At 35.6% G+C, this 22,535-nt stretch overlaps 1 protein-coding gene across 5 annotated transcripts in view; it reads right to left on the minus strand.

Annotated features, from left to right (window-relative positions):
• The window catches only part of PKN2 (protein kinase N2), a 101,989-nt gene extending 83,459 nt beyond the window's left edge, over positions 1-18,530 (minus strand). For 2 of the 5 annotated variants that reach the window (XM_023758229.1, XM_014460145.2), the window contains exon 1: positions 16,000-16,121. Coding sequence is in view for 2 of the 5 variants with exons in the window: in XM_014460143.2 (XP_014315629.1) it covers positions 16,000-16,300; positions 18,510-18,527 (319 nt within the window). In the remaining 3 variants the exon portion in view is untranslated. Of the gene's footprint in view, positions 1-4,141; positions 4,642-15,999; positions 16,301-18,509 lie in introns of those variants that run through there. The other 3 variants (XM_014460143.2, XM_006093902.3, XM_014460146.2) reach the window with 3 other exon arrangements.
• Between the last annotated feature and the right edge of the window lie 4,005 nt (positions 18,531-22,535).

The following is a 22,535-nucleotide window of genomic DNA, read 5'->3' on the forward strand; positions in this document are numbered from 1 at the left end:
GAGCTATTAGAGTGACAGCAGACTTTACAACAATGAAAGCTAACCCTGACTGGTTTGGTTCAGTGGATAGAGCGTTGGCCTGCGGACTGAAGGGTCCCAGGTTCTACTCTGATCAAGGGCATGTACCTTGGTTGTGGGCACATCCCCAGTGGGGGGTGTGCAGGAGGCAGATGGTCAATGTTTCTCTCCCATCGATGTTTCTAACTCTCTATCCCTCCCCCTTCCTCTCTGTAAAAAAATCAATAAAATAAAAAAAAAAATCTATCTATCATCTATCTATCTATCTATCTATCTATCTATCTAAAATGAACGCTCAAAGAAGGTATAATGATAGTTTATGTGAAAAGATATAACTACCAAGCTTATATATTGTAAACTCAGTGAAAATACCTTTAAGAATGAGGACAAAATAATACTATCAAACAAAGAAGGAAAGAATGTTACAAACATAAGCTCTTAAAAAGAAATACTAAGGGATGTATTTTAGGAAGAAAAAAAATGATACAAACTGGTATATCAAAAGAGAAATGAACTAGGAAAAAAGAAAATGGTTTATAAAAAAGACTACTGTATACATTTTTTAAATGTCATGTAAAGATTTTTTAAAAACATAGAATTAAGCCCAGCCGGTGTGACTCAGTGGTTGAGTATCGGCCCGTGAACCTAGAGGTCATGGTTTGATTCCCAGTCAGGGCATATGCCCAGATTGCAGGCTCAATCCCCAGTGAGGGGTGTGGGGGGAGGAGTGCAGGAAGTAGCTGATCAATGTATCTCTTTATTCCTCTCCCTCCCTTTCTCTAAAATCAATAAAAATATATTTAAAAAACATAGAATTAAAATTAAGGTTAACAACAACATATAAGTCAGGATGTGTGGGTAGATGGAGACATTCTAAGGCCTCAGAAATGTATGGACACAGGTAAAAATAGTGTTAACATTATGGTCTTTGATGAGTATGCATGTTATATTGTGTAAATCAACCAAAATTTCTAAAATAATGAACTGTTTTTCAAAAATACTATGAAAATGGCAAAAAAGGGGGGAAGACCACTGAAGCACAAAATAAGATATTAAATATGAACCCAAATATATCGATAATTATTTAAACATAGTAGACTAAACGATCCAGATAAAAGATAACCACACACTTTGTAAAAACAAATAAAAAAGCAAATCTAATTATATGCTATTTATAAGAGACATATCTAAAACATAGTGATACAGAAAAGTTGAAAGTAAAAGAATTTAAAAAGGTATTTCATCTAATCAATAAGCCCAACCCCCTAACTATTTTAATAACAAAAGATACTTTGAGGCACAAAAATTACTAGAGATTAAAAAGTCATTTCATAAAGATAAAAGATTCAATTCACCAGAAAGATATATCCATTATTAAATTTATTTTGTGGCTAATAACATGGAGACAAAGTAAAGCAAAAATTGGCAGCATTAAAGAGGATATAGCAACTCCAATGCCACTAAACATTAATTCAATGTTTTTCATAATAGAACAAGCAGATAAAAATTAAATGCTTAACCTATAAATATATAAAGAATAATAGCCAACCAGTGAAGAATATATATTATTTTTAAGCACACACAGAACATTTAAAAAATTATATATGACCATAAAATAATTCTCAGGAAATTTCAAGGGACCACAATATAATTAATCAAGCAATTAAAAAATAAAAGAAAACTAGGAAGACCCTCCTATGTTTAATGACCCAGAAACACACTTTTAAGTACCTTGTAGGATAACAAAGATATATGAAAATAAGAAAATATTTCAAACTAACTAAAATTTTAGGTGATATCATCATGACAGCATAATATGTTCCCCTTTTTTGCCCCACTTTTTAAACAATGAATTAAATATCCATCCATGGACAAAACTGCATTTATGTGATTTGAAGTATTTAGCACCATAGGCCAAGGGACATGGTAGGAGTCTTGCCCCATTTAGCTCCGGTAATAGAACTCAGGATCAATCAAAGACATAAAAATAAGACCTGATACCATCATTCCTGAAGCAAATTTAGGGAAGAAGCCCTCAACATTGGTCTTAGCAATGATTTTTTTGGATGACACCAAAAGCAAAATAACCTCAATCTATATCAAACTTTAAGGCTTCTTCACAGCAAAAAACAAGCAACAAAATTAAAAAGCAACATACAGGCCTGGCTGGTGTGGCTCAGTGTTTGACAGTTGACGGTTCAATTCCTGGTCGGGGCACATACCTGGGTTTCGAGCTCAATCCCCAGTGGGGGTTGTGCAGGAGGCAGCCAATCAATGATTCTCTCTCATCATTGATGTTTGTATCTCTCCCTCTCCCTTCGTCTCTGAAATCAATAAAAATATATTTTAAAAAATACAAATGATCTAACTGGCTATCATCAAGAGATAGCAAACTGTTTCAAGACTGTACAGATAAGGGAACCCTTTTATACCTTTCATGAAAATGTAAATTGGTGTAGCCACTATGAAAAACAGTATGGAGGTTTCTAAAAAAATTAAAAGTAGAACTACCATATAATCCAGCAGTTCCACTTTTGAGTATATATCTAAGGGATAAAAAACAGGATGTCAAAGAGATATAGGCACTCTCATGTTTATTTGGCATTACTCACAATAGCCAAGATAGGAAAACTACTTGTGTTCCTCAATAGGTGAAAATAAAGAAGATGTGGTATGTACGTGTGTACATGTGTACACACACATAAAATATGAAATATTATTAAGCAATGAGAGAAAACTTCTGCCATTTACAACAACATGGTTAGAGCTTGAGGGCATTATACTAAGTGAGATAAGTCAGACAGAGAAAAACAAATGCCATATGATATCACTTGGACTCTAAAAAGGCCAAGATCTTGTAAAAATAGAGTAGAAAGGTGGTTACCAGAGGCTAGAGAGTAGGGTAATTGGGAAATGCTGCTTAAGCATACAAACTAGAAACTAGTAGATAAATAAGTCCTGAAGAACTAATGCAAAGCATAGTGATTATAGGCAACAATACTGTAAACTCCAAAGTCGCTAAGAGACTAGATCTTAATTGTTCCCATGCCCAATAAGAAGTGATAATATGTGACATGATAGAGGTGTTGGCTAATGCTATAGTGATAATCATATTGCAATATATAAATGTATACATGTTGTACACCTTAAACTTACATATTGCTATTTATCAATTATGTTTTCTATAAAAATATTTAAAAATTTTACATATCAAAACTTTTGTGATGCAACTAAAGCAATACTTAGAGGATAGTCATAAACTTTGAATGAATGTATTAGAAAAGATAATAAATCTAAAATGCTAAGCATCTCCTCTGACTGGTTTTGCTCCATTGGTAGAGCGAAGGGTCACGGGTTCAATTCCCAGTCATGGGCACATACCGCATTACAGGCCAGATCCCAGGAACCAGTCAGGGCTAGTGCAGGAGGCAACCAATCAAGGTGTCTCTCTCACATCTACATTTCTCTTGCTTCCTATCTACCTTCTCCCTCCACTCCACTCTCTCTAAAAAAGAAAATCAATGGAAAAAAATATCCTTGGTGAGAATTAAAAAAAAAGTGCTAAGCATCTATCTTGTTGAGATTAAACAACATCTGGCAGCCTTTTAAAAAAATAGCCAACTAATTCCAAAGAATGAGAGAAAAAAAGTAATAAATGGGCAGAGATTAACAAAACAGAACAAACAAAAAAGAATCAGTAGAGCCAAAAAACTTTTTTTTTTTTTTTTGGTAAAGGGAACTGCATATAAAATATGACAAGAAAAGTGATCAAGAAAGAAAAATAAAGAACATACCTATATTAGTAATGAAAGAGGAAATGTTACTACAGATATATACAGATATGTCAATAAATTTGAAAACTATGTAAAATAGAGATCATAGGAAACTATAAGTTCTTCAAAAATAATTAAAGATCACAATTACCAATAAAATTCAAAGTGCTACAAGACTCCTTAAATATATTACAGATTTGTAGAAGAATGTAAATAATAGTATTTGTAAACTTCAAGTGCCTGACACTATAAGCTAACTTAAAACTTCATGCTCAACGTCTTTCTCTTTTGCTTAAAGTAAGCAGAGGTTAAGCAGGGGGGAAAAAAAAGAAACAAGATTTCAGTCTCACCTGCAGTTGGGGGCTAGGGGCAAGGCAGTGCATGGTGCATGTGACCCAATCCCACGATAGATATAACTAGACATCTGTAGCTTTATGCTTCTGAGAATGCTTTTGCTTTTCTGATAAAAAGAGACTCGTTAGTTCCTCATCCTGGTGGAATAAAATTTGGGTTTTAATAAGAGCCCAAGAAAAGGCCTGAGAACTCTACAAAGTGGGCAATCAGAACAGGAAAAACCTGATTGAAGACAGGAACCTCAAACAGTGCCATCTATAATGGCTAAATTACTTCTGGACTTGTCTTTGGCTTGGGATGCCTGGGGGGAGAAGTAATAGTATTCTTTTAAAATTCCTACTGTTCTCATAGTTTAGAGGCAGGAAATCATATTATCTTAAGTTTAAATTTGCTTTTAACTGGATTCAGGTTGGTAAAGCTTCCAGGCATCTTACAGAAATGCACATACTCTTTGAAAGAAGACACTTTAAATCTAAACCTAAAAGAATTCCCCCAGAGAAAGTTCCAGTGAAAATATACACAGTAGAAATCACAAAGCTCAGATAGAAAAAAAAAATCACCATGAGTAAGAAAAACCTATAGTAGTATGACAAGGATTTTACTTATTGTCATTACCATATACAGAATGTGAAAGAAAGTGTATTTAATATGAAAACTAAATATAAGGAGTATCAAAGAATGTTTGGGAAAAGACACTATCAAAAATAACCAAGATTATAAAAATAGAACTTCCAGTATTAATATATATACAGGGTGTCCCCAAAATGTATATATACTTTGAATAATTATATATTTCAATGGTTTAAATTTGAAGAGAAAGAAACATCAATTGAGCTATTAGCTGTTAAAGCAGCGGTTCTCAACCTGTGGGTCGCAACCCCTTTGGGGTCGAACGACCCTTTCACAGGGGTCACCTAAGACCATCGGAAAACACATATATAATTACATATTGTTTTTGTGATTAATCACTATGCTTTAATTATGTTCAATTTGTAACAATGAAATTGGGGGTCACCACAACATGAGGAACTGTATTAAAGGGTCACAGCATTAGGAAGGTTGAGAACCACTGTGTTAAAGTGTATATACATTTTTTGGGACACCCTATATATTAGAAATACAATATATGTGATCAAGAGCAAACTGGAGCCAAACCGGTTTGGCTCAGTAGATAGAGCGTCGGCCTGCAGACTGAAGGGTCCCAGGTTCGATTCCTGTCAAGGGCATGTACCTTGGTTGCGGGCACATCCCCAGTGGGGGGCGTGCAGGAGGCAGCTGATCGATCTCTCTCATCAATGTTTCTGGCTCTCTATCCCTCTCTCTTCTTCTCTGTAAAAAAATCAATAAAATATTTTAAAAAATAAAAAAGAGCAAATTGGACACAGGTAAAAGGAGTATTAGAGAAATGGAGACAGAGACTTGAAGAAATTATCATGCATCCAATTGGAGTTCCAAAATGAAAGAATAGAGGGAATACAGAAGGTGCAATACTAAAAAAAAAAAAAAAAAAAAAGCTAAGAATTTTCCATAATGAATGAAATACACAAATCTCAGATTCAGGAAACATAGCAAATCCCAAGCAGAGCTAATGAAAGGAAATATAAACAATTATTCTCAAAGAGCAGAACACTGAAGACAGAATATCTTAAAAGAAGCTAGGGAGAAAAGACATTATCTACATGGCTTCAACCATCAGACTACAGCTGCCTCCTCCTCAATAACAGTGGAAGACTGTGAAATAACAGTTTCCAAGTGCTGAGAGAAAATAACCTAGAATTGTATACGAGGAAAAATATCTTTCCACAGTCTATACCTTTAGAAAGAAAAAGAAACAAATGATTCTAGAAGGAAGGTCTGTGAAGTATGAAGAAATGGACAAAGAAAATGATAAACATGTAGGCAATTGTAAACCAACAATGACTATATAAGACAATATAATTAGATCCAATTTGTGAAATTGAAGATAAGTAAAAGAACTAGAATATAAACATCAATGGCATATAAATCAAGTGGAGTTAAATAGATTCAAATTAACCACATCATACTTTCTGGTATTTCCAAAGTGGTAGGTATTTCAAGCCAAGATGGGTTTTTTGGTCTTCATCTGGTAATTTATGACCTTGTGGATATTACTTGAATATCCTATTGGCTTTTCTTCTAATTGTATTTAAAATTTAACTCTTCTTTCCTGGAACACTACTTCTAAATCTTTCTGCTTGTTTTCTGTCCTGTTAATGGCATGACTCTAGTAATCCATAAATAAAAACTGACTTTTACTATAGATGCCTCCCTTTCTTTCTACTTTTGCTCTGCAATGTAAGTCTGTATGTCATATACCAAACCTTTAGATTCCACCTCTGACATAGGTCTCAAATAAGAAAAACAAGGCCTGGAGGGGTTTAAAGTGGCATATAACCACGCAACTATGTAATGCTTCAGCTGGGATGAGATCTCAGATCATATAATCTTTGGTCTTTATTTTATAGCCAGCTGACTCCCAATGCTTAATATTCATAAAGTGATCCTTAAACAGCCAGAATGCCTGCTTCTGAACTGAGGCTATTTACTGCATTAAAAAAAAAGGAGAAAATATAGTTGAAGTAAACCTAGCCAAATCTAAACTAGTAAAAGTAGTAGCATGCTGAAGCACTAGCTAATCTATCTCCTTCACAAACTGTCATCTGTAAGTCTTTTAGTTACTGTTCACTGGTCAACATTTTGGTTTTCGCTTGATACGTATAAACCGATATTTAAAAAATAAACTTCTCCAGAATCTTGCCATGTGTTACAGTTATATTAACAGTTTATATTTCCCCTAAAATCTAACGTTCTTGTTTAACCAGATATGATTACCTTATAAAGACATCTGGAACCTGCTCAGATTATAATGAGTGCTCATTTATTATTAATGGATGATTAACCAACTATTTTGAGTACTCAGGATAACCTCTGTCAGCTGTCACCAATGAAGTAATTTTGCTGAAATATTTTATAGCTGGTACAACCTCTGGTTTAGTTTTATTATTATTTTACCAAAAGTGCGTGTATAAAATTGTGGGTTGTAACATGCTTTTTTGCTTAAGGTGAAATAAGCAAGCAAGGCATTAACAATTTTAGAACTGGCCTTGGCAGAGTATTTCAGTTGGTTATAGCATTGTCCCCATATGCCAAGGTTGCAGGTTTGATCCTCAGTCAGGACACATACAAGAATCAACCAATGAATGTGCATAAATAAGTAGATAACAAAATGTGCATAAATGAGTAGAGACAACAAATCTATGATTCTCCTCTCTATCTAAAATCAAATTAAAAATTCAGAACTGCTTGTATCTACTATATTAAACTAAAGGCCCAGTGTATAGATGCGTGCACATTGAAAAGAAATTAATTAGAAGGTGGCTGGTGGGACTGGGCGAGATGGGCTAGACATGCCCTGGAGCCAACCTCCTGCAGGTTCCTCCCTGGCTGGCAGCACCTGGGGCAGCTCTGAGGCTCGAAGGGCATCTACGGAGTGAGCAGGATCCCTCTAGCAGGTGGCCTGGCCTGTGGGGATCGGGCTGAAACCGGCAGTCCAACATCCCCCGAGGGGTCCAGAGTGCGAGAGGGCACTCTGCAAAGCTGCTGTCGTTTGGCAGCTCCGGCGTTGAGCATCTTCCCCCTGGTGGTCAGTGTGTATCATACCTACCAGCAGGTCGGCTGGTCACTTAGCCTTTTATACAAAACTCTGTACCCAGGGCATGCACAGTTATTTAATAAATTCTCCTTAAGATGGCGCTTTTTCCTCTTTCCTCCCTCTGATTACAATGATGTATATCACCAATCATTATACACTTGTTAGACTGGTTAAAAATATATATCAATAATAGCAAGTGCTGGAGTGGATGTGAAAAACTGGAACTCTCATATATGCTGGTGAGAATAAAAAATGCTATAACCACTCTGGAAAACATTCTGGCAGCTGTGTACAATGCTAAATATATTCTAACATATGACTTAGCAATCATACTTCTAAGTATTTACCAAAGTGAACTGACAACATGTTCACACAAAAAACTATTCATGGGTAGTTATAGCAGCTGTGCTGAAAATTTCCAAAAACTAGAAAACAACCCTAATGTTCTTGGTGAATGAATAAACAAACTGCGGTACATCTATATAATGTACTACTACAGAGCTAGAACGATACTCCAAAAATTTATATGGAATCAAAAAAGACCCTGAATAGCTGCAGCAATCTTGAGAAAGAAAAACAAAATTGGAGGAATCACAATACCAGATTTCAAGTTATACTACAAAGCCACCATAATCAAAACAGCGTGGTACTAGCACAAGAAGAAGCATATCGATCAATGAAACAGAAAAGAGAACCAAGATATAGACCCAAGCCATTATGCTCAATTAAAATTTGACAAAAGAGGTAAGAGCATACAGTGAAGTCAAGACAGTCTCTTCAATAAATGGTATTGAAAAAATTGGATACATGCAAAAAAAAAAAAAGAAAGAAAGAAAGAAAATAGACCACCGACTTACACCATACCCGAGAATAAGCTCAAAATGAATAAAAGACTTAAATGTAAGTCGTGAAACCACAAAGATCCTACAAGAAAACATAGGCAGCAAAATCTCAGACATCTCTCATAGCAATATGTTTACTGATACATCTCCTAAGCCAAAGGAAGCTAAGGAGAAAATAAACAAATAGAACTTCATCAAACTAAAAAGCTCTGCACAGCAAAAGAAACCATCAACAAAACGAATAGACTGCCCACTGTATGGGAGAACATATTTAGCAATGATACATCTGATAAAGGGTTAATATCCAAAATATATAAGGAATTCATACAGCTTATAAAAGGAAGACAAACAATCCAATTAAAAAGTGGGCAAAGGACCTAAATACCGTAGACACTTCTCCAAAGAGGACATACAGATGGCCAAGAGACATATGAAAAAATGCTCAAAGTCACTTGATCATCAGAGAGATGCAAATTAAAATGATAATGAGGTATCACCTCACACCTGTCAGAATGGCTACCATCAACAAATCAACAAATGACAAGTGCTGGAGAGGATGTGGAGAAAAGGGAACCCTATCTTACACTGCTGGCACTTGACCCAGTGATCCCACATCTAGGAATATATCCTAAGAAACCCGAAGCACCAATCAGAAAAAATGTACGCACCCTTATGTTCATAGCAGCACAATTTATAATAGCTAAGATCTGGAAATAGGCAAGTGCCCATCAGTAATGAGTAGATAAAAAAGCTGTGGTACATTTATACCATGGAATTCTATGCAGCAGTAAAAAAGAATCTCTTACTCTTTGAGACAGCATGGAGGGACCTGGAGAGTATCATGCTAAGTGAGGTAAGTCAGTTAGAGAAAGACAAGTATCACATGATCGCACTCATATGTAGAATCTAAGTAACAAAATAAACTGATGAACGGAGTGGATCCAGAGACATGGAAGCATGGAACAGTGTGTGGAATCTCGGAGGGAGGGTGGGTGGGAGGTAATCAATCAAAAACCTTGCAAACATAACCCATGGACACAGACAATAGGGTGCTAAAGACCTGGGGTGGAGGAGAGGGGCGGGGGCATGATGGAGTGGGTAAATGGGGCAATAAGGGGGATATATGTAATACTTTCAACAACAAAGAATTATAAAAAATAAAATAAAATAATAAAAAAGAAAGACTTCATAAACTGAACTTTAGTCATTAAAATAGAAAACTTCAATATAGTTATATCTGCAGAATTTAAAAGAATTTCCAAGGTTAACTCCAAAAATCCTAATACTATTAGTTTTATATATGCTGGATATTCTAGATGTTAAAGAAAATATTCACTACCTCAATGGGTAAAAATCTAAGTTTGGTGGGGTCTGAAAAGATGGCAATGAGAAGAGCTAATAAGAAAAGGAAATGAGATGAAAATAAAGGGGCTTAGCCAAAACCGGTTTGGCTCAGTGGATAGAGCATCGGCCTGCGGACTGAAAGGTCCCAGGTTTGATTCCAGTCAAGGGCATGTACCTTGGTTGCGAGCACATCCCCAGTAGGAGGTGTGCAGGAGGCAGCTGATCGATGTTTCTCTCTCATCGATGTTTCTGACTCTCTATCCCTCTCCCTTCCTCTCTGTAAAAAATCAATAAAAATATATTTAAAAATAAAAAATAAAAAAAATAAAAAGAAAATAAAGGGGCTTATACTACACATATTATTAGCTATATTTAATAAAATATGAAAATTATTCTTATCCACTTCTTTAGAGATACACAAGAGTCCAAGAATCAGGAAACTGGTTCTTTGCTTTGGAGTCTCAGATGCCAACTAAGGCTTAGGTTACCACTCTACTTTATAGAATTCATTTCTTACTACTCTTAAAAATACATACATATATTTTACAAATAACAGTCCCAAAAGAGCAGATCTTGACATTATACTAAGTAATATTTCAGAGAGTTTTATAGTTAAAAGTTTCTAAGTTCATCTGATAAAAATCCTTATCCTATATAATAAAGAGCTAATATGCTAATTAGACCAGTTAAAATTTGAATTTATTTAAAATAAATCTTGGAAATGCAGGCATTCAGAGGTATATAAAAAATTAAATACCCCTAACCGGTTTGGCTCAGTGGATAGAGAGTTGGCCTGCGGACTGAAAGGTCCCAGATTTGATTCTGGTCAAGGGCATGTACCCTGGTTGCAGGCACATCCCCAGTAGGAGGTGTGCAGGAGGCAGCTGATCGATGTTTCTCTCTCATCGATGTTTCTAACTATCTCTCTCCCTTCCTCTCTGTAAAAACTCAATAAAATATATTAAAAAATTAAAAAATAGTTCTCTTTGCAAGTGGCTTATTCTTTTACTGTATTACTGATTTGGCAGCATTACAAGCAACAATATAGAGGTTTAAAGGTAGTTCAACATTAACTTTGGGTCAGATTGCCATAAAATTTCATATTTTTTACATTACATACTAAGGTTAATAAAATTATTTATTTTAGATTAGGTGTGACAGGATGACTTAAGGACATGGTACTTTGCTTTCAGTTCTTTAAAACACAGATGTTCCTCAGCTTATAGTAGTTCAACTTACAATTTTTAGCTTTGCAATGATGCAAAAGCAATACACATTAAGTAGAAACTGTGCTTTGAAATTTCAATTTTTATCTTTTCCTGCTATATGTGGTATGATACTCTCTTGTGATTCTGGGCCACTACAGTGAGCCACATGATCACAAGGGTAAGCAACCAGTAGTTTACAGTGTACTGTATTGCTAGTTTTTTGGATGTTGTGTTTTCGCATCCCATCATGTCTACAGAAATGCCCATGTGAGTCTCCTGCTTCTGGTAAGGAGAAGGCGGCAGCAATTGCTTTTGAGATGAAATTCAAGATAATTGCCCAACTGTAGGCTAATGTAAGTGTTCTGAGTACATTTAAAATAGGCTAGGCTAAGCTATGATGTTCAGTAGGTTAGGTGTATTAAATGCATTTCAATTTAGGGTATTTTTCAATTTACAACGGGTTTATCAGGATGTAACTCCATTAAAAATCAGGAAGCATGTATATGTGAATTAACAGAAGTGTTTGGCTAATTCTTGTCTGGAGAGGGATTATGTAAGCAGAATCGATGACTCATAGAAACAACAAATTTTAAGTCTGCATTGTATCAATGGTTACTATGTAAGTGGTTAGAAAGACTACTCTAGATAATTAACTCTATCACTCTACTTTCTTATTTATAAAACTAGAGGCCTGATGCACAAAATTCGTGCAAGGGGCTCAGCCCTTGCATCCCAGCTGCCTCTGCCCTCACAGCAGTCCCAGCTGCCTTGCGGCCCAGCCCCCTGCCCACTTGTCATTCAGGAAGGTTGTTATGTTGTCTGGTCTGTCTCTCCCCTCTCCCCCCTCTATCCTCCCCCCCCTCTCTCTGGGTCTCTCTCCCCTCTCTCCTCCCCTCCCTTCCCTTCCCCTCCCCTCCCCTCCCCTTCTCTGTCTCTTTCTCTCTCTCTCTCTTTCTCTCTCTGAAATCAATAAAAATGTATTTTAAAAAATTATGTTTTGGTATTAATTACCTCAACTAACACAGTATTTTTATTTGCTGGGTGTTTTTGTTTGTGTTTTGGCTGCAACAGTCACAACTAAATACCTACTATGTGCAGATTCTATGATATATCTTGAAAACACATCCCTGCCCTGAAGGCGCATACAGTTTAGTAAGTGATATAAACATGTACAATCTACACTAATAAAAGACAAACATGCAAACTGACCATACCTTTGCTACGCCGTAAGCCACGCCCACCACCAATCAGAGTGACTATATGCAAATTAACCCAACCAAGATGGCGGCCAGCAGCCACGGAGCTGGAGCAAGCAGGAAGCTTGGTTGCCCCAATGATGGAGGAAGCCAAGCTTCCCGCTTGCCGCCTGGCTCTGAGCTCCACTCAAAGCAACAAAGTTTCAATTATAGAAGGTAAATAAACCCCAGAATAAAAAAAAGAAAAAAAAGAAAAAAAGGAGAGGCTGGGAGCTTCCATCACCAGGGAGCTTGGCCAGCCTGAAAACGGCCCTCAGCCCCTCACCCAGACTGGCCAGGCAACCCAGTGGGGACCCCCCCCCCACTCTAAAGGGGGTGTGGCCAGCCTGAAAACAGCCATCAGCCCCTCACCCAAGGCTGGCCAGGCACCCCAGTGGGGACCCCCACCCTGAAGGGGGTGTGACCAGCCTGCAAAAAGCCATCAGCCCCTCACCCAGGCTGACCAGGCACCCCAGCAGGACCCCCACCCTGATCTGGGACACCCTTCAGGGCAAACCAGCTGGCCCCCACCCATGCACCAGGCCTCTATCCTATATAGTAAAAAGGTAATATGCAAACTGACCCTAACAGCAGAAAGACTGGGAATGACTGGTCACTATGACACACACTGACCACCAGAGGGCAGACGCTCAATGCAGGAGCTGCCCCCTGGTGGTCAGTGTGCTCCCACAGGGGGAGCTCTGGTCAGCCACAAGCCAGGCTGATGGCTGCCAGTACAGTGGTGGTGGTGGGAGCCTCTCCTGCCTCCTCAGCAGTGCTAAGGATGTCCGACTGCAGCTTAGGCCTGCTTCCCGCTGGCAAGTGGACATCCCCTGAGGGCTCCTGGCCGCCAGAGGGATGTCTGACTGCCAGCTTGGGCCTGACCCCCCCAGAGAGCGGGCCTAAGCCAGCAGGTGGACATCCTCCGAGGGGTCCCAGACTGCAAGAGGGCATAGGCCGGGCTGAGGGACCCCCCTGAGTGCACAAACTTTTGTGCACCAGGCCTCTAGTATAACATAATATCATTTCCTTATATGAAACTCTAGGAAAGACAAATTTAATCTAAAGTGATAAAAGGGAGACCAGTGGTTGCTTAAACCAGAGATGGGGATTGGAGATTGATTGAGATGCATGTATACAAGAGAACCATTGAAGTGATGGAAAGGTTCAGAATCACTGGTTGTAGTGAAGGTTACCCGGGTATATAAATTTGTTAAAGCTCATCAAATCATAAACTTGAAATATGTGCATTTTATCATATATAATTTATACTTCAGTAAAGTTAAAAAATGTTTAAAGGACTGGGGAAACCGGACTTTTGTGTGGCAAAAACTCTTCTGTATTCCAATTACAAGGTAGTTATGGGTATTCTGTGAGGAGGAAAATGTTTTCTCTAAATAAACAGAGTTTAAAACTCCAGCGCTGTTTCTTATTTTAGACCTCTCCTAAAGAAGTAATGGGCAAAAAATGTAGAGCTCAGCAGAGTTCCAACAGAACAGGCTATTTCAAAGTTTATATAACATTGCTAAAAAAAGCATTTTCCTAATACAAATTTCCATTTATAATGTAATTATTGAATGTGGGGGTAAGAGACTACTAGCTGAGGAGTTAATGAGTTCTTTTTAGCTAGCTTTGTGATTCACATCTTTGGGATTATTTAAGCTTTAAAATAAGAAGGCTTGTTTCTCTATGATTTCTTTCATTTTCAAGATTCAATTATTCTTACAAGGTTGAAATCTCTATATAGAGTTCTCCAAATGAAATCCCTATGGTAAGTCCCACATGTTGAAATTGAGGCATTAAAACAAGTTCTGTCAAATACACTAATATCAGAAGTACTATATGCAACTTTTGAGATTGGTCATTTGAGCTTCTTAGTCAAATTTATTATCTTCCTAATTAAATTTCATTATACTTATATCTGTTATTTCTTATTACCTGATCACTGTTTCTTCTAAAATTTCTATAGTGCTAGATATATTACTATGCTACATATACCACTCCTTTGCTTTGAAAATGAAGAAATTAAGTGTTATAGAGATTAAATACCTTGCTCAAAATATCATCTTTGCAAAGAAAAAAACTATTAGATAAATATACATTAAATAATTTTTAGTAAAAAGTTTTAGAAAGTATGTATATATGAATGGATGAATACTGATACAAATATACAAATATTTTTTCTAGAATACTCAACAGAAAGTTAGTAATGCTACTTTTAGAGAGAATGGCTAGGATGGAGAGAGGTAGTTTTTCTATTTTTACTTTCTGTAGCACTAAAAAATTTCCAACATGAACATCTGTTAATTCTACTGTTTAAAAAATTATATTCTTCAGTTGCACTTATGGGTTATACTTTTCTTCTATTTTCTATATTTAAGAAAAAAAGTAATATTTGGCTTTTTAAATTTTCTTCTTTTTTAAACAATATACCGGTGGTTTAGTTGTTAATTTAGTTGCTTAAAGCACGAAGAACAAAGGTCATAGGCTTGATTAATTACATTTGCAAAGAATAAAAATAGCCCTTGGTCACAGAATGCATTTTTAACTTTAAAAAGTCATCTGGCAAACTTGAGCTGCTGATCACAAGGATGAATCAGGTAAGTGCATATGGCTGACTCAATACAAAACATTAATACTGGAAAATAACTCTAAGTAATATCTTACTGACAGAGGGTAAGAGAGTAGGCCGCAAAATTATTCATCTCTAACTAAATAATTCATATTCATCAATTTAATGCACTTCTGAACAGAATATAAACAAGACCTTAATTGTAAGAGAAAATACAGACCCTGTAACTTTCAGAAAAGCCAAAAAGTATACATCACAAAACCTGCTGTTTTTTAACCCTTTGCACTCCGAACCATTCTGGACATTGGCTACCAGCTACTCGACACTACTTTGCAGTGGAAACGTGCATTTACAGACCCTCGTATTATTTAGTATAATTTTGGAACCAAGTAACGTATTATAATGATATTGGACTTATATGAATTGGGTGACATCGAGGAATGTATATTTGCAAAAAAAACAGTATTTTATTGTTTATAATTTTGTACAGTATGATAAGTTTTGTAACACTCCCCAATATGCATTGCAGGCTGATTAGTGCATGTTTGACAGTAATAAGTGGTTTGATGCCTGCCACCAGGTGTTTTCCTGTTAGAACACACAATGCAGTCCCGTTTTCTTTGTCCCACATCGGGAATATGTAGTTTATTGTTTAATCCGACACAAAACCCGCTGACATTTCTTGTATATATCTTAGTAATTTTACGATATTTTGATTTAATTTCTTGTGCCATTTCAAGATAAAACTTCAGGGAAACATGCATGTCTCAAAAAGTTGCGTTGAAATAACTCAATTCCCCGTAATCACTAATAAACTGCAATGTCCCCTGAGAGGGGACATCCGAGTGATATGCTAGAATTCCGATGTCCCCTGAGAGGGGACAGCGGAGTGCAAAGGGTTAAAATAATATATTTCTTATTAGTACTATACCATATAGACATCAAATAAAATATATGTGTATATATATATATATATATACCTGCAACATCTTCTGGATCTGATACAACAATATGTGCATTTAGTTCTTGTAGCTTGTGATGCAGTTCTTCTAATTTTTTATTCGATTTTTTCAAAATGTTGTCCACATAAGCCAAATTTTTTTTATCTGTTGTGACTTTCCTCAGATTTTCAGCTCCTTCTTTGATTTTCAGTTCTTTCCTTATTTCTCTCTTGATTCGATCCTTGATATCATCCAATTTCTGTTGCACCATTGTATCTGAAAAGTCTAATTTTTGAACAGCACTCACATTCTCAGAAAATGGAAGACTTCGGGAATCTCCCTACAGAAAAAAATAAACATATATGTGAGGGTTTAGGAAAGTTAGCTGCTCAGTAAAATGCAGAGCATAAGAATAAACTATATATAAAGCAATCCTTTATTAAGTATATTACATTCAATTCTTTCCTTAATAAGCAACAGACTTCTTATTTACCTTTATTATAAGCATACAAAACCCTAAGTTCAAACACTGCTCACTCAACTAAGTAGCATTACCTGACAAATTTATATTAAAATAATTACAACATATCTACATACAAAGATTGTGTAAAAATATTTAGATTTTCGATATTCTATGATTCCAAGATACATCCAATGCCCAAACTCTGATTCTTGGTTATGTTATTTAACCTATCAAAAACTTGGTTTAATTGTCTAAAAAATATAAATAATAATATTGGCCACCTTTCAGAGATATTGTGATAATTCAAAATATTATGTGAAGCTCCACACATAATTCTTAGCCCATTGTAGTCACTTAATAAGTGAAAATTATTAAGTTCCATAGTGAGGTAAAATTCCATTTTATCTTCTATGAGAAAACTCTGAACAATAAACTAACATTGGCAAAAATAAAATTATATTCTTTTAACAACTTTTTAATGAATTAAGGCTTGGAAAGGCTATATTCAGAACTCTACTTATATATTTCATGGCTAATTATCCCAACTGATAATTTGGTTGACCCACTTTAAAAACATCATCACTATAAAACATACCTAAATTATGTCCTTTGACAGAAGCTAAGATAATACCTTGTACCAGTTATTTATCTTAAATTGAAAATCAAATCAGGTTGCCCATATAATCTACATCTAAAAAAACCAAATTTATATTTTAGCATCATTCAGTATTTTATACTCCATTACTATAATACTCTTGGTTTTAAAATTGAGAAATAAACTAGAGAAAATGTTTACCTTTTGGAAGAGAAATTGTTTGTGAAGGATATAGAGAGAGACTTACTTTTTACTGTGCAGCCTTTATGTACCTTTTAAACCACAGATCTAATTAATTAAAACATTTTCTTTAACTTCTTTGGGAATTCATCACAAGAATTAAGTTCTATTTAAATTCTTGATGCAGCCTGGACTGTGTGGCTCAGTGATTGAGCATCAACCTATGAACTCACAGGTCAAAGTTCCATTTCCAGTCCCGGCACATGCCCAGGATGCAGGCTGGATCCCCAGTGGGGGGGCGTGCAGGAGGCAGCCAATCAATGATTCTCATCACTGATGTTTCTCTCTCTCTCTCCCTCTGCCTTCCTTTCTAAAATCAATAAAAGTATATGTTTTAAATAATTCTTGATGCAAATACTTTTTACATCTAATCCTTAACCTCTAAAAAACCTATGCCAATAGGCACACTATGCAAAAAACAAAGTAGTTTATCTATAAATCTGTTCCTAACTGCTTTAGGGCCAAGAATCCCTTTCAAACTTTAACCAAAAAATAAAACAAAACAAACAAACAAAACCACAGTAGAACAAAGAAAATTACATGTTTGCATGTATAATTTACAGGTTCTATGGTTCTTTGACTAAGAATTCCTGGGATTGGTGATCTGTATCTATTGGCGTTAAATGTGATTCTTATCTATATGAATATAGAAAGATATTCTACCTGCACCAAAATGTCTAGAATATAAGTCCTATCATCTATCTATTCAGTTTCCAAAGTTTATGAATACAACTTTAGCTGGTTATCAAAACACTAGCATATAAGACTACTGTCAAAAAATAAAATCCCATATTTCTGCTGTCTACCTTCAGGTAAAGTGCACTGAGACAAACAATGTTAAAATGAAAAAGTTCAAGGTAACTGCATTCCTCCAAATATCTTTATTTCTATCCTTATAAACTTAGAAAACATCACATGAATTGCTTTCACAAATTTGTTTTTGAATATTAATACCAAACCAGAGGGGTTCTCTAAATTTCTGGGTTCCTGGTGACCTTAGTGTTTCAGTAATTTTTTCCTTATGCCCCATAGTCTAAAGGAAACATCTAACAATTCCATTTATTAAGTAGTTAGTGCCAAATAACTTAATACTTATAACCTAGTAACTGATTGAAGTGATACCACCTGAAAGAAAAAATTACATTTTTATTCCATTCTTTAATAGCCATAGTTACTTATTAATAGGACGTATCTGCCTGTTGGGTACCTTCACAATTTCTCAAATCTTAAAATAAAACTGGATATTCCCACCTTCATTTGCTGGTCCATCCTACAAAGGGAGTGTAGAATAATCTAATATTGAAACTTGACTGACTCCAGTTAGTTCACATGGTATCCAACAAAGAGTGTCACTATGTTTCCCTAAAAGAAATTAAAATATACTGCAGCAACCTGAGCGTTTGCTGAGGCATCCCATAGACTTTGTTGCTTAATTTGAGAGTCATGGTACTAAGATTTATAGGTTGTTAAGAATAGCCCTTGCCTACTTCAACTCTCATTTCTTTTCTGTTTGTTTCCTAAATTCCAATCAAATTATAGAAGTTCACTGATAAAGACAATCTCTCTTGGTTCAGCTAGTATGCACGCTATATCTTTAGGATTCACTACCTTTTTTTTATTCAACTGTCAATTAACTTTTACTTTGTCCAAGTTCACCACAATTCTTCCTGAGGAAGAATTTCCTGCTTATGACCTTTCTTAGAATTTAGATTAAATATCTCTCCAAGATGCTCTGATAGTATGAATACAATTTAAACTATTATTCATTTTCTTATCTGACCACCCCACAAACTATGAGCAATTTGAGAGCAGGGCTTATGCTTAACACAGTAGTGCTGTTTTGTTAATGGTTTTTCTATTATACTATTTAATATTCTTTTAGAATTCATGAAAATCTGTCACTACTAAGGAAGTCATGCTTTCCTATGTCTGATAAAGAGAACGCATACTCCAAGAAGCTTAAGGGCAAAACTGATATTCAATCTTAGCAACTATATTAGCTAGAATTAGCTATGAACCACATGTAGTTAGCATGTTGCTTTCCCTGTTCCTTTTCATAGACCTGAATTTTTAGTAACTTTATTTTTACTCCCACCTTTTGTTGTGATATGGCTCAAACACCTATTGGAAAGGAGCAGGTTGATACACAGAATATAATCAGTAATTTAAGATGAAGAAAAAAAAAAGGCCTTGTGAGGACAGATAAGGAAAGTTATAGTACTTTCTATTACTACTTTCCTAAAACTTTTAATTACAGTGAAAGTTATTGGAAAATGTAACTTTCTTGTATCTAGAACAACTGAAATGAGATATTCCATCTATTCAATTACGTCTCTATCCTAAAAAAATATTGTATTGGAAATGCCAGGAATCAGTACAAGGCAATGAAATAATATTCTTGACAAAAGAAAGATGATTTAGCCAAAGGAATGTAAATAGCTGTTTAGCCTGTGAAAATCTTCAGTGATCATTTTTGTCGGAATAGGTTCTATTACAGGTAGTAGTAACTGTCTACATCATCTACATTATGTTAATTTATGTTTATAAGCTTAACACTTTCATCCACCATTCACAACTCTTTCCTACACTAAAACTTCATCCCTTCTCTAAAAGTAAATAGTAGATACCTTTTTCAACTTTTTTTTAAAACAAAGTTAGATCCAATGACAAACTCCCTTTAAAATTCTTTAATATGCTCAGAAAGTACAGAGTTGAGATACAAAAGCACCAATCCTAAATATATCTTAAGCATAAAACTAAACTTTTATACCAATTATCCTATATAATAAAAGAGAAACATGCAAATAAACCGTCCCTCTGCTGCGCTCAAGCCACGCCCACCAACCACACCCACCAGCCAATCAGGAGCAAGTATGCAAATTAACCTAAGATGACAGCAGCCACAGAGCTGGAGCGAGCAGGAGGCTTGGGTTGCCTCTCCCGCCTTCTCAGCAGCGCTAAGGATGTCCGATTGCAGCTTAGGCCTGCTCCCCGCTGGCAAATGGACATCCCCGAGGGCTCCTGGGCTGCCAGGGGGATGTCTGACTGCCAGCTTAGGCCCAATTCCCCAGGGAGTGGGCCTAAGCCAGCAGATGGACATCCCCAGAGGGGTTCCAGACTGTGAGAGGGCACAGGCAAGGCTGAGGGATCCCCCTGAGTGCACAAATTTTTGTGCACTGGGCCTCTAGTGTATATATAAAAGAAACACATAATTCTTATACCTTTTATCTCTGAAACCACAAGTTTAGCCACTCCATTCTAATTAAACACTGTGCTGTTTACATTCTTTTACCATGCTTCTTATGTAATATTCCTTTCACTATCAACCTAAATTCATAATCATAAAAAGAATGGAAGATAAAATGAATACCTGTTGAAAAAATATTTCACGTTTTTCATGATTAGTCCTATCCACTGTAATGTACTATAATTTTTATATCATCCATATCCTTAATGCAGTCACTCATTTAATCAGACGGATCAAATACAAACGCAAAAAAACCATTAGTGGAATTAATACCCTCAGGTTTATAGAACAATCTAAATAAATTTTTGCTAAGTAGAATTCAAGTAGGCTAAATAAATACAAGGAAGAGAGACCTCAATAAGTATGAACCAAAGAGATGGATTTAAAAGAAATCAAAATAAATTAAGCCCTAGCCAGTTTGTTCAGTGGATAATGCATCAGCCTGCAAACTGGTCAAGGGCACATACCTTGGTTGCAGGCTCAATCCCTGGCCCGAGCGGGGGGCAAGTGCAGAAGGCAACCAATTGATGTGTCTCTCTCACATCAATGTTTCTCTCTGTCTCTCGCTCTCCCTTCCACTCTCTCTAAAAAAAATCAATGAAAAAATATCCTCGGGGGAGGATTAACAAAACAAAAAAATTTAATTCAGTAGATAGGTTAAATAGCAGAATAGACCAAGATAAAGAATTAGTACACTGGCAGATAGACAAGTGAGAAAAGTATTCCAACCTCATCACACAGAGATGTGCAAAATTTAAAAGCATGGAAGGTAAAATGAGAAAACCTAAGATCCATCTCCATCTAGTAAGAGCTCAAGAATGAGAGAATAAAGAAAATGGGGAGAAGCGGTACATGAATGAATAAATGGATGAGAATTTTCCAGATGGATATAACAACAAAAGGCATTTTATCTATAAGTGAAAGCCAATTAGATGAACAGAATACTTTTAATCACAACAATGACAACCAACTATCAAATTTCTATAGGATTTTCAGCTTTTATCTTAATGTCTTCATATATTGCTAAGATTTTCTCTAAAATTATCCAAACAAAAAACAAATAATCAAAAATACAAAATTTGCTTCAAAATATTAACATTCTGGGAAAAATTACAGATGAACTAACCCAGAGTCCATATTATACTTATATCATTAGCCAATTCACTAATCATTTATGTTAATTTACATTAAAGAAATATTGTGAAAGAGACTGAACTATTTTTACCTCTTAAATTGACAACAATCCTGCTGTAAGCCAAAGCCTTTATATAAATTAAAGGTATGTTAAAAGAAACTTAAGAAGTTTCCCTTTCACCCACTAATTGTAATTCTAGGTATATAACACAAGAAAATAATTACAAATTGATTACTATATAGATTGGCCAATTAAATACATTTTAAATTAATAAATATTATGTGCAAGACACTGTGCTGGGCAGAAACAGACTCCCTCATAAAGCTTACAAATAAGAGGGCTTTAAACCAACTTATATTGAAAGTGAAAGTTCAGGATTCATAACAAAAGAATTGCAAACAGTCTAGAGAACTAGGAAAGGTTTCTCTTATTTATGCTCTTTATTATTCCACAGCAGACTGTCCAGCCCTACATATGCTGTTATGTTCATACAGTTTTATTTCAAAATATGTTTAAAGCAAAAATGGGTGGGTGAGACTGGGAAGAAAAGAGATTAAAATATTAACAATAACTATCTCCGGGTACGAGAATTAAAAGAAACTTTCATTTTGTTCTTCAAACATATTCTTATTTTCTCAGTTTTTCTTCTTAGCAATCAACATACACTGCCTGTTCAATAAGGAGGAAAATATATTATTTAAAATAAACTAAAGTAACTTTCGTTTTATTTCAATTTTGGCAAATGTAAAAACATAATGATATCTTATAATCTACAGTCTATTTGCTATTTAACTACGTTATTTTGAATCAATACAGTTCTACTGCAAGGTATGAGACTACACATTATGTACCAGTCAAGTATTTCAAATACACAAATGTGTTAATATGTATTGGT

The sequence above is a fragment of the Myotis lucifugus genome, unplaced genomic scaffold (genome assembly GCF_000147115.1).
Source record: "Myotis lucifugus unplaced genomic scaffold, Myoluc2.0 scaffold_126, whole genome shotgun sequence".
In the NCBI taxonomy this organism is placed as follows: domain Eukaryota; kingdom Metazoa; phylum Chordata; class Mammalia; order Chiroptera; family Vespertilionidae; genus Myotis; species Myotis lucifugus.